At 43.4% G+C, this 13,376-nt stretch overlaps 2 protein-coding genes across 2 annotated transcripts in view; one reads left to right on the top strand and one right to left on the bottom strand.

Annotated features, from left to right (window-relative positions):
- The first annotated feature begins 2,392 nt into the window (after nucleotides 1-2,392).
- On the top strand, nucleotides 2,393-5,058 carry TXN (thioredoxin). Its single transcript, XM_003213692.2, is given in 4 exon segments — nucleotides 2,393-2,557; nucleotides 3,115-3,174; nucleotides 3,835-3,900; nucleotides 4,836-5,058. Coding segments are annotated over 4 exon segments (339 nt in total). The 5' UTR covers nucleotides 2,393-2,407; the 3' UTR covers nucleotides 4,899-5,058.
- Nucleotides 5,059-11,719: 6,661 nt separating this feature from the next.
- The window catches only part of PTGR1 (prostaglandin reductase 1), a 9,205-nt gene continuing 7,548 nt past the window's right edge, over nucleotides 11,720-13,376 (bottom strand). Inside the window, exons 10-11 of the mRNA XM_010726140.3 lie at nucleotides 12,918-13,036; nucleotides 11,720-12,379 (exon numbers count right to left, since the gene is read on the bottom strand). Coding sequence (XP_010724442.1) covers nucleotides 12,269-12,379; nucleotides 12,918-13,036 — 230 coding nt within the window. The 3' untranslated portion in view covers nucleotides 11,720-12,268. The remainder of the gene's footprint in view (nucleotides 12,380-12,917; nucleotides 13,037-13,376) is intronic.

Raw genomic sequence — 13,376 nt, 5'->3', positions numbered from 1 at the left:
GGTGGCCGCGCTGAGAAGCGGGGAGGCGAAGGGGGGGGCTTTGTGTCGAGGGCAGGGCTGGCAGCGCGTGGCTGCGCTCCTTTGTGCGAGTTCAGTCCCAGAGCCGCGATCCGTTCGCGTCTCCTCCCGCCTCGCTGAGGGAGGGGCGGCTCCGTTTCGGCTGCAGGTGGCAGCTTGGGAAGCCGGGTCTGTAGGGCTGTGCTGGCCGCTCCGGTTAAACTGCGAACACCGACTGTTGCAGTGACCCTTGGCAGTCAGCTGATGGCCAGGCTAAGCGCAGTCCAAGGGCAGCTCGGAACGTGCGTATAGCTGAGGTCTTCTATTAAAGCCGTCTCCGCTGTGCTGAGAGCAGTGGATTTCTTACGGCGTGGGTTTGTAGCCTCCATTTTGGGGTACTGGCGGCTGCTGGGAGCCCCTGCTGCACTGGAACCTGTCCTTGCCACCTGTTTTCTCTCACCCGGCCCTTGGAAACTGAACCCTAACAGCACACTGTTTGCCTTCTCCTCCAGCATAACGGTGCGTGCAAAGCGAGGCCCTCCATGGGCTCAGGGAGGCACCAGCTGGATATTTGAAAGCTTTTCAGAGGCTTTTCCCCTCAGGAGTAAGAATGAAAACATTGCTGGCAAAGCTGTGAGATCCTCTAATAATTGTGGCCACGTAGACTTGCAGGGGGAGGTGTCCCTTCCATTAACAAAGATATTTCTATATGAAGCTTATCGATCCATAGTTATTGCAGAAGACTAGAAGTCAGGAAGGTCAAGCAGATCTCTTGCTGCTGCTGTCTTCCCTACTTTAGGGATAGTAATGTTCTCTGAGAAAAATACCAACACAGTCCACCCTTGCTGGATCCCTCAGGGATAACACTGTTGGACCCTGTCTCTCTTCTCAGGCTGCCCACAGCAATTTTAGCTGATTCTAGGGATGACTCACAGGGTAATGCCTGGCTGCAGCTGGAGAGCAGTGCTCAGATCCAGGTCTCCAATGGTGTGTATAGTTTGTGATCAGCAGGAAGTGCCATGTCCTCCCACTTTGCCCTTGTTCTGTGCAAATACTGTCCTGAGATGTGCGGTCATATGACCAGTATATCCCAGGGATGGACTTCCTCTTGCAGGATACAGTGGTTAGTCAACTGGCCTGAGGAAATAAGAGTAAGGAAGGTAGTCTAGTTGGCAGGTGTGGGAGGTAGAATTAATATTAATGTCTGTTACAGTGCAGAGGTGTGAGAATATATGCCAAAAATCAGGGTTTGGAGGTGGGAATGAATGAGGCTTTACTAAGACCGTTACGGTTTTAAGTAACTGCTGGGAGCAGATAGCATGGACTATTGTATGTGTTAGTATTGAACTTTGCTGGAGACAGTGTTGTTCTTTAGAGATTGGGATGCACGTTAGCTCAGCAGAGAAAATGTTGGAAAAATAGAAGTTCTCCACTCATCCCTCAGACTGAGAGCAGGTGATATGGGGTGTTGGCTGCTGGTCTCATAGTGGATAGACTCAGTGTCTACTCACAGTGCAAGGATGGAGGAGCTCAGCATATGGAGGCTGCATGTCTGAGGACAGCTGCATCAGGAGGTTGAGACATCTACAGTGGGAAGCTATAGTGCCAGACATATTTGGATTTACAGCATGTTATGCAGACTTGCCTATATGCTGGATCTGCACCCTTTGCTCACTCTGCCTGAGATACTTGTTTGTTTTCTAGCATGCAAATATTTCTTGCCTTCAATACCTTACACTTCTGCTAAAACATTTGCTCTTTGAAAACAGTGGCACACAAGGAGCTCTAAAATGCAAAGCATGCTATCCAGAAATGTCCCTTGTAACAAAGTGTGGCAGAGATCTCTCTGTTAACCTGAAATATTAGTTGTTACTGGCATAGTCTGTGTAGCATTGTATTGACTACTGAAGTTGCACTCCAATGTACTTGGCAGAATAAATAAAATATTTATACAATGAAGCTATTGCTTTAGAAAACATGCTGTAGGGTAAACCATGAAACATCTTGATTCTAGCCATTGATTGGAAAAGGCACCAAACTGGAAAAGCCTGCAGAAGTTTGTCCTCAAATTCTGTGGAGAAAAGTCCTAGAGGAAAGTGGGTGTCTTTCCATCAAATTGCACATGAGAATTGAATGTTAAGGACTGTTGGAATCATGTTAAAAGTGTAACACTACTCAGTCTAGCTTACGATCTCAGCTCATGCTAATTTCCAGCTAAACCTCCACAGTTCAGTGACTGAGCACTGTGGTATTTCCTAATTGAGGCATCAGAAGGCAGTGGTGGATGCTAGCACTGATGGAAGCAATTCACAGGAGTGCATGCATCACTATCCAAATAACTTAAGTGAAGGTACTGTGTGAAGGCTAAGGGAAAGCTAACTTGGGGGTTAGTCTAAACCTTTTGCAAAGAATGGGGGGGAAATCCTTAATATTTTCAATTCTTTTTTCTTTATAGTCCGAATTTGAGGCAGAACTGAAGTCTGCTGGTGAGAAGCTTGTAGTGGTTGATTTCTCTGCCACATGGTGTGGACCATGCAAAATGATCAAGCCATTTTTCCATGTAAGTAGCCTTTGTTTTTCACAGTAACTGTAGGTATACACATATACTTCTGTGCAACTTGCCAGTAATATGGTGGAAACCTCCTTTGTCTGTGGGGTGGACAGTATTTTCTTGAGGGAGAAATTTTAGAAGTATATGATTGCTGACTACTGAATAAAATACTTGGAAACACAGGGAACTGACTGTTGCGTTTTGGCTGTCCTGGTGCTCTGATGCATCAGTCTGTAGGGACCTAGCTGATGCATTCCCTCAAGAACTGGCAACAGTGGAGTTGAAACAGTGTGTTCTGGTTCTGATTATTAAAACTGCATTCAGATAAACTGTAGTATCTTTCTGTGGTGAGGGGGAAGCCATCAGGGAAGGAAAGTCCTTTCCCTTCTGCTTAGGTGCTTCAGCAGACTATTCCAGGGGATGGAGCTGAAAATTAATTTCTGGTCAGCAAAGTAGCTGCTTTAAGGTAACATGTCATGTCTCACAGCACCAGTTTCTACAAATGTACCTTTTTAAGAACTGGCTTTCCTGGAGCAGTAACTACATAATTTCATTTTTCGTTCCAGAGTTTGTGTGACAAGTTTGGTGATGTGGTGTTCATTGAAATTGATGTGGATGATGCCCAGGTAAGGTCCAAGAGTAGCGCTGAGAGACAGTAGCCTTTGGGAGAACCACAGAAGTGGCAGTGAGCGTCCTTGGATTCATTGAAACAAAATGAGGTGGTTGCTAGGTGCCTATGCAGGGAAGAATGAACTTCTAGAGAATATCAAAAGAATGAACTGCTTTAGTTATCTAATCCCTATGGCATGCATGAGACAACTTGGGAACAGTGGTGCTCTGTGCGTTGAGAGGGAGTCTCAAAGGTCTTAATCTGTTTTGATGCAATATTCCCTAAAACTAATAGCTCACAAGTACAGGACGGTCTGATCTCACCACTGCCCTTGGTATTGTTTCCTCTTGCATGGAAATGAGTACTTGAACAATTTCAGGTTGAAATTGCAGTACTGAAGTGCTTTTGAGCGCTCTTCAAATACACTGTGGATGCAGTAAACATCTGCTCTTATTATTGTATGAATTAGATGCTGAAGGGAAGATCTCTTAGGTTTGTTTTAGGAAGATGTTAATATTGAGCTGTCTTTGCAGGGCTGGACTAGAAGAGATTCTTTTGCTTCATTTTCTGCAGTAATGACTTTGTCCAACTTCCTAATCAAGATGAAATCAGTGGGTTTTAAATTATGATGTCTTTCAGACATGCACAGCTGAAGACTGTTTTTCTTCTCTTCCAGGATGTTGCTACACACTGTGATGTGAAGTGCATGCCAACATTCCAGTTCTACAAGAATGGAAAGAAGGTAGGCTTTTTTTTTATGGAGCTTATTTTCCTGGAAGAGGCAGGCTAGGCCACATAGCCTGCTTTCTCTTAATAATGTATCTGGGACACAGCTGGCATTGGGACACCTCTGAGAGCAATCAAATTAATCTTAGTGCTACAGCAAATGTAACATAGACCAACTGTTAACTGATGAAGCAAGCTCTATTAATTAGACCTAGTGAACTAAGTCTTGCAGACCAGTGTTATGGGTGGATCTTCATGAGAAATTAGTGAGGTTAAGTATGCAAGACTGTCTTAATGTTCTGCTTTTACTGATCTCAGCTAGCACTCATTCTCTGCATGGCAGTTCGTGTTCAAGCAGAGACATGACTGTGTAGAATTCCCCCCTGACATCAGTCTCTAATCTGAATACACTCACATCTGAAACCACTGCTTGAGTGTTTTCACACAGGCTGTAAAACCTATGGAGGGAGCCCATGTATGTCGCAGGACTGAACAAACCCCTTTGCATTGTCTGCTGTGATGGATAGATGATACAAGAGCAGTCTCTGTAGCAGGTTGCTCCAAGCAGACCTCTCAGAGGTGCCCTTGATAGGAAAGGGTCCAGAGCAACCCAATGTGGCTTTCAGTTACCACTGCTAGAAGGTGACCTCCATAATCCCTTTAAACTGTAGTTTTGTGTCTTACACACCACTGATTCAGGATCAGTTTATTTTTCCCTTCTTTGTGTGTGTAGAGCTCCAAGCATGGTGGTCTGAAAGGGATTCTTAAGATGCCGGCACTGATTTTTCTTTTGAATAAGGAACAAATAACTTAATCTCTACAAAATATTTCTCATTTTGAGGCTGAAGAGATCTTAGTGGTTGTGGAATTAAACCCATATTTCTGCATGTTATGCAACTAGATGTTATGTAGCATTGAGTACAGCTCTTCTGAAAACTGTTCTTTTTGCAGGTGCAGGAATTTTCTGGGGCCAATAAAGAGAAGCTGGAAGAGACCATTAAAAGTCTTGTCTAATCTCCAGCCACGGAGGCGTCGGAGCATGTCTGGGGATCGGCTAACTCATAGCCCATAACTTTTCTACTTCAAAAAAATCCAACTACTTAACCTATCTAGTCTGGTGGAAACTATCCTCTGATCAATGTAAATGAGTACAATAAAGTGTAAATTCTTCACATTTGCCTATTGCCTGGTGGTTTGAATGAAAATGCAAGCAAGTTGCTAATGTCTCTGACATGATCTATTTTGCTGTGTTAAAGGAATGCTGTCTGGATGCAAGGGCTCTTGTCAAATGCAAAAAACTAATACCAGGTTGTTGCTGAGAATGGAAAGTTAAGTGTTGGAAAGGACAGCAATAATAAATGCTGTAGAAGTCTGGCACCTTACTTGGCTGGCAGCCAGCCATCAGCCTGTATTATCTGAAGAGCAGCACTATGGCTTGCAATTGACCTGCAGGAGGGTGAGCTTGGAGCTGTAGAAAACCGAGGGTTGCTGGTAGAGATGTTCTCAGGAGGGTTCTCAAAATCCAAGTGTTGTATTAGACTTAGAAATTAAGACTACTAGTGTAGTAAAACATCTGAACATGATGTGAATTTTGCCACAAAATTATAGAAAGGGAAGAATCAGAAATGCTGCCTTCTTCCCTTTCAGTACAGTCTGGTTCTGTTAGTAGCAATATGTAGTCTCTAGACTACATACACATACTCTTGGGCTGCTTTGTTCCACAGGCAGTAATCTAAAGAGGCAAAACAGTGTCTTGAGCCTGAGATTAATTTGCTTGTGTTTTTATCTTTGTGTAACTTCACGATTACATTATTGGACCACACTGGATACATTTTGTTTACTGAACTGGACTCTGAAGTCTTCCAGCCCTGTGTCAGGTTATCTAGATAAACATGTATCTGCCAGTTTCCTCATGCTATTTAACTGCTGTTCCTTCTCCACCAGCTCAGAATGGTTTTCTTGCTGGCCTAGGTATTGTCTCTTGGTAAATGTTCAGTAAATAATGAAGCAGGGCTGTAGCAGCAGCTAAGACCTAATGGTTTGGAGCTAGAGTTCCAATGAGCTTTGTTGCTCATTTTCCATCATTGATGGGAAAAGTGAGACAGACTTCCTGCTGTATCTATGGGCAAAGTGGAGTGAGGCTTTCTGGTAAGCAGCTCATGTGTGACTCAGTTTTACATTCATATCACAACATTCATATCACAAGCATGTGTTCCTTTCCTGGCTCATAAGGAAGGCTAGGAGACCTTCAGCAGATCGCTGTGTATTTAACCCCTATTTAAAAACAGATTTTTCCAATTTGAAGAAGCATCCACATTTCCCAGCTGAGAAGCCATCAGGAATTTTGGATTTAAGCTCTGCTTATATAATGAGGGCATGCAAGATGTTTTCTGTACTGCTCTGACTAACAGCAGTGCCATGTGTTAAAAGATGATTCACAGGTAAGTGGGAAACCACTATACAAAGTGGTTCCATAGATAAACTTGTGAGGAGGAAATAATATGGTACTGGGGAAGAACGTGCCATTAAGATCACCATATCTGCTAACGAGCATTGCTTTTAAGAGCAATTCTCAGGTGGCCTGTTTATTTCCTCTGGGCAATAGCTGGAAGTGAGAGAGGAAAGATGGCCGTGTTAAAAATCCCTGAATGGAAATTAGGCAAAATTCAGCAAGAACTTCATCCTTAAGGAATAAAGAAGCAACTGAGATCTACAGTACCTCATCTCTGCTGAGGTTAGGCAAGACCAGTTAGTTAGTTACATGCTAGAATGGAGGAAAAACTGCAAATTCAGATAGAAATGAGGAGAGGAATCAGAAAGGCAGCAGTATCTTGTGCTCAAATGGGTGCAAAGCAGTTCTTGCAGCAAGCCTTCTGCTTCCTCTGCTGCAGTATCTTCCGTTTCTGAGAATCGGTATGCAAGGACAAAAACTTGCTTAGCCTTGCTTTAAAGCAGCTGTTCTTAAAGCCACCTCTAAGAAATATGCAGCAAAGAACTTTGTCAAGTACCCTTTCCTTTTAAAGGAAATGTCAAGTATATTCCCTTCTAAATGCTTGGTTTGAAGTTGGTTCTTCTCATTACAAACACTGGAAAGCAAAGCCTAATGGCAATGCCTTGCTGAGGGGTAAGGAGTCTCAGCTTCTATGGCAGCAGTGACCCTGTGGGAGAGATGTACTCCAGTTCTGTCTGGCATCTCCCCGCCACTGAGGAGCTGGGAGGGAACTGAACCAGCATAGCTGAGCTGGACTGGACAAAGGGATGTCCTAAGGCAGGACACCACATGCTTAGCACAGAGGGCTGCTACTTCAGGTCTGGCTGGGCATCGTGGTGGTGGTGGTGGAGCAATTGCATTGTGTGTCACTTGTTCTACATACTTTGTGTGTCTATTATTTTCCCTTCCTGTTCTGTCCTATTAATCTGTGTTTATCTCAACCTGTGAGTTTTAACTTTCTTCCTGTTCCTGCTGTTGACAGAGGAGTGAGCACAGAGCTGCGTGATACTGAGCTTCCTGCCAGGTTCAACCATGCCACCTGAATACAGTGGCTACAAGTAACCTTACTAAATCCTGGGGCACGGGCCCTGACATGGAATTATTAGGTAATACTCTGGAGAGCTCAGGAGGTGTGATTAACTTGCTAAATGGCTGAGCAGCTTTTCACTTGAAAGAGTGAGACAGCAGTATTTCCATATGCTGGAACGTAATGCTGCAGAGTTGCTCTTTCATTGGACACATTTAAGTCACTTCCGTGAGAAGCAGGATGTGACCTACTGTTTGCAAGAACACAACTGCTTTGATCCAGTGATCTGGGAAGATGCCTTTGAGGGGATAACAAGAGCTGGTTTCATTTCCATCACATGTGGAAGAAATTTGGTGCACACTGAAACAACATTTAGAGGTTCCCTCTAGGAGTTAGGAAGTTATCCTTTCCTCAGGTGATGACTGCCAGCAGTCATTTGGCTATAAAATAGGCTGAGATGTCTGTCTTGCTGTCAAACCAGTAGAACACGAAGTTCTCTGCAAACCTGTTTGTGAAGCTTTCCCATCAGAGTGGATGGGCAGGTCAGCAGAAAGAGAAGTAGTCCTCCAGCACAGAAATTGGAGTGTGTGGCTGAGTAAGTAGGTTTAATGAGAGAGGACTTCCCATCATGAAAGGGAAGGGCAAGCCACAAAGGTTCAGTCAAGTGAGCAAGGGAACAGTGCAGGGTTATGTGGGAGGGAAGTAGCAAAACTCTGTAACCACAGTCATGGTGTCAGACTGCTGTAGTGCACTTAGGGAAGGATTGTCTTAGTAACCAGTGTGTTCCTTCACATCTTTTTCTGCAATACGCAGCCCAATTTCAGCTCTGATTGACCTTCCTCTTTTCATTCCTTCCCAGACCTGGATTATGTTAGACTTGGATTTCAATGTCAGACCCTCACAGATGATTTCAAGAAGAGCTTTCAAAATTACTCTAGCTTTAATTAGTGTTCTTTCCTCAAAATCAACTGTCTTCATAAAGGGCAAGTGAAAATTTCTGTCTTTTCAAAATACACAGTATTCAAAACCTTGCCTGGCACCAGCCTCATGCTGAGTACCTTCCCAGTTGTGCTGTCCATTAGTTCTGTTGCCTTTTTACCCAGCTAGCACAGCCCCTGAGCAGTAGTGGTGGGAGTAACTGCACTGAGCTTCTGAGCACCAGTTAATGTGGAGGAATTTGTCTGCTTTCACCTCTACAGCTTGAGAACTGGGGCACAGCAGCTCCACTGTGCGCGGGTCTATCGCATGCAACTTTCAGTCACGTGAGGAAGTGGCTTAAGGACTGCCTGTGAGTCCCCAGCTGGTCTATCTGAGGTCTTTGTGGAAGAGGTTGACAACAAGCATTGCAGGCCTGGCTGTAGCAGGGATCCTGCTCCTCATCTCAAGTGACAAGTGACTGTGCCAAATGCTCTTGTTGCTGAAATGCTTTCCTGTAGGTTTTCCTTGGCACGTAGACAAAGCAGAAAGCTGTAGCAGGAAAGAGGAGGAGTCTGTTGGGGTCCTGTAGGGATCTGCATTTGGGGCAGCTGCTGTCTGTCTTTGCACACGGCTGGCAGCCAATCAATGCCGTGCTCAGGGCTCGCTGCTGTGCGAAGACGAGCTCCCCTTGCTGTTGGCTGAGAAAGCAGCTCTGAGACATGCCCACCTCCACGAGGTGACAGTGACCCGTTCTGGTTGTACATACGTTGAAACACAGAACAGCCCTGGGAACGAACGCCTTATGCTTTTCTCTTGCGCGGTAGCGTGACAGCCAGTACCTCCGGGTAATGGGCTGGAGGAGGATAAGAGGCAGCCTAGAAATCCTAGCATGCGTGATTTGCCTGTCCCTGAGAGCTGGGGTGGTGTGACAAACATGTGAACAGTCCCTAGGTAGATAGGGAAGCCAGGCACGAAGCAAAGAAGTTTTTTTCCTGTCAAGGAAGTTTAAAAATCCTGAGGACATTAAAAAAAAAAAATCCTGAATCTTAAGGATGCTGCTTTCTTTTCTCTTGTTGCAGCTATGCAATGAATATGTGAGAAGCACAGAAAATGTTTTTGTAAATGTTATGGGGAGGAGCCAAAGAGCAATCAGTGTACCTCAGCATCAGCACCATACATGGGCAAACTGAGAGACCAAAAGTGGCTCTGCCAAATCCCCTTAATTGATCAGTAAGAGTAGAATGTTAGATTTAATATGTATGACAGACCTGGAAATAGGCAGGAACTTTGGAAAACTGTATGAATATTCCAATGCTAAGTGCATATCGCGATTTAGCTCTGTGATTTGTGGAGAGATCTCCACACACTCATCACTGCAGTAAACCAATGCCAGCTTTCTAAACTACCGTTTGGCTTGGAGAGTTTTCTTGGTTATGATTCTCAGTGGCAACGTGATGATCGGCTGCAGATGTAAGAATTATCATAGGATAGAATGGTTTAGGTTGGAGGAGACCATCTTGCTCCAATCCCCTGCTGTGGGCTGGCTGCCACCCATCAAATCAGGCTGCCTAGGATACCACTCATCCTGGCCTTGAGCGCCTGCAGGAAAGGGGTACACACAGCTTCTCTGGGCAGCTATGCCAGGGCCTCACTGCCCTCTAAGTTCTTTCTAACATCCAACCATTCAGTGGGTATACAAGAAGCAATGGGCACAAACTGAGGTATGGGAATCTCCACTTAAATTTATAATAATAATAATAAAAACAACCAGAAATAACAAGAACCAACACTTTTTGCTCTGAGGGTGTTCAAGCACTTGGGCAGGTTTCTCCAAGAGGCTGTGGAGTCTCAGTCTTTGGAGATGCTCATGACCTGACTGGCTATGTCCTTCCCATCCCACACCAGGAGCTCTGTCTTGAGGGCTCTCGTACAGCATCTCCAGAGGTGCCTGCAAGCTCCTGTGATTTCACAAGAGATTGGAGCACCCATACTTAGAAAGAACAGGGGTCCCAAAAGCAAAAGGGAACCTTTTATACAATTACACTGAATCCGGTGTAGAAAACAGTCTTCTAAATGTAGCTTTAGCCTATCAAAATACATCTGGCAGAGAAATAGCTGCTGTGGGCTGGAGTATGGATGCACGGGTGACATCTGGCTATGATGTAGCTAATGACGTCACAAAAGCAACATCAGTTCAGACCAGACTTCTCTAAGTGCTTCATTTGGTGCCAGCATGGTTTCTAGTATATTACTGGAAGCTTGCATTTTTAGGAATAGCCATGATCTTTAAAGAAGTTCAGAAGTGGAACAGGGTCAGGTTTGTGTGTGTGGGTTTTTTTTGTTTTGTTTTGTTTTGTTTTTGTTTTTGTTTTTTGGTGGGTAGAACTACCTTGCAAAATCTGCTGCAGCTCATGAAGCATAAAAATCTAAATACAGATAGCAAGAGGACACAACTCAGTGTTTGATGACAAAGCAGGCTGAAGCCAGTAATTCTAACAAAAAAAAACAACCAACCAAGTCCCTCCCCCCCCAAAAAAAACCACTAAGTCAGTGATCTTAAAACAATGCAGTATTTTAGAACTTGAAAATACTCTCAGTAGGGAAATGTCAACCAACAGCAAATCTCTAGCTAGTGGACACAAAATCTACTGACAAAACCCCATGCCTTGTTTACCTTTTACCACACTGTACAGCAGTTATTAATTCACAGATTTTCCTCAAAGGCCAACTGAAAACTACAGCTAACACAAGCTGGTGAGCCTTTCTCCTCAGAGTCGTATAACACAGCCAACACCTCTCCTACAGTAGTTGCTCCAAAACAACTTTCTCACATCTAGCCGATTAGTTTCAAGATGTGTTTTGCTCAGTTCACTTGATCTAAATCTCAAATGTTCTTTTCCTGTTGACTGATAGGTCACCAGTCCTGCCCCTGCAAAAACCTTAAGGCCTCTTTTAATCCCTCTTCAGATATCAATAATAAGAACTCAAAAATCAACTCAGAATTCCTCTATAGCAGCGTTTATTCTTTACCCACCAATGGATCACCATCAACTTCAATATTTTTCTGTAACCTGTAGCTAGTAACAGGTTCTCATTCAACTTTTTCAATATGTCTAAGATTGAGATTATTGGCAAGCTGTGCACCTCCTTCACTCAGCACCAGGTGGGACCTTGACAGCAGTATAATGTAGCCAGGGCCAGCTTAGTGACACCATCTTCCAAGAAGGCTGGGCTGGAAATCATGACAAGACCAGACACTGATTCCTACATTACTTAAGGAAATGTGAGACCTAATAATACAACTCATATTTTAGTAGGTGGCTAAAATATTTCCAAGATCATGTGTTATTGCAAGAAAGTGAAGAAAAGGTTATTCCACAAACAGAAATGCAATACAAGTGAAGTACCCATTAACAGATTTATTTTCTTTCCATTGTCTTAGCATAACTGATACCTACATTCCTCGATTAAATTAAAAAAACAAAGAAAAAAATACAGCCATGTGAGGAAACTTGGAATCCCCATACACTGTTAGCTTGATCTTTGCTCACTAACACTGGTTACAAAATTAAATTCGCTCTTGCACAGTTCTGGACAAAAATCAATAGATAAACATTAGTCATTGGGTGTGCCATCTGCTAGGAAAGCTTTCAGAATTGCCTCTTGCTTTTTCATAAGTCAACTAAGGTTCTTTTCAAAGTACAGTTAAACCAGTTACAGTTCTGGTGAGGTTCAAAAGTTTTAAAGCTTTTTTGCGTAGCTGGTTAAAGCAATCTCACGTTTTTCAAAGCCACAGGCACATACCTACAGTTATTAGGCCAACAGTAAGAGAAATTATCCCCAAACATTCAGCAAAAACATAGAAAAACACCTTTTTAACATTGAGTTTACAAATTATATGAACAGAATCACATTCTCCTGTGCTTGTATCCCAGGAAGAAGAGACCTTCAGACTTTTACAATAGCTTTTCCAATATTTTCTCCCTTTAGCATTCCAATGAAAGCTGCTGGCATGTTCTCGAATCTTTCAGTAACTTGTTCATGGTACTTCAGTTTTCCCTGTCAAGAAGAAGGGAATATTCTGAGTCTTCATTTGTCAGCTGCCTAGCTTTCATTAAGTTGCACATATGTTCCATCTGAAACACTGGTACACACCAGCGTATCTTTGCAAAACTGAGTTTGTATGCAGCAATTCCATTTCTCTGCTTTTAGGGAGATTCACCCCTTTGAGTCAAATAGGGAACAAAAATCACTGCAGAGAAAAACTCATCAGAACACACAGAGTGCTACTCAGTCCTCAAAGAGCAGGTAGATCATTTAAATTCAGCTTATATTTAGAAAAAGTAATAAGAACCTCTTCATCGTCAGATAATTGTTTAGAATGATTCTGAAATTTTAAGTTAAGAGCACAAGCTATTACCACAAGTCTCAACAAAGCAGAAGGCATCAAGCATACTATGAATGGCTTATGTGTTTCCCAGAAGGCTCAAAGATCATGCCATCTCTTCACCAGCTAAGACAAGGGGCAACTCCCCTAGCAAAGACAGAAACTATGATGAGAGCACTCATTACAGAAAATTATCCCTTCCCTTCTTACCTCCACGACCCATTTGAGCAGTGCCTTCACACCCTCCTCCCGGCGGTTATACCAGCTGGTCACAATAAACCCTTTCATGCTAAGTTCATTGAAGATCATTGGAAATTGAATATAAGGTCCTGGCAAAGAAAGGAAATACCTTTTATTATAATAAGGCCCAATGCATAGAGAGAGGTTTTAGCCAGTAAAAGACACTGAAATATGTTGTTCCAGGCAGAGACAACTTCTATTATTTCTGAACAGGGTAAAGGACCACAGGTTCAGAGACAGGGAGCAGCACAGGAAAATAAAGACCTGATCTACCTGAGACTGAACACCCACCCAGCACTGCTGAAAACAACTTCATTCAGATGTAAAGTGACCTGTGCTGGGGGGCTTTCTGCTTAATCCTCAATGTACTGTTTTGACAGCTTGTTTGAAAGCTTGCCAAACCATCTCACTAAAGCTCAAAAAAAAAAA

Source organism: Meleagris gallopavo, chromosome Z (assembly GCF_000146605.3).
Source record: "Meleagris gallopavo isolate NT-WF06-2002-E0010 breed Aviagen turkey brand Nicholas breeding stock chromosome Z, Turkey_5.1, whole genome shotgun sequence".
NCBI lineage: Eukaryota > Metazoa > Chordata > Aves > Galliformes > Phasianidae > Meleagris > Meleagris gallopavo.
Note: the sequence above shows the minus strand (reverse complement) of the source record. Positions and strands in the feature narration are given on the sequence as shown.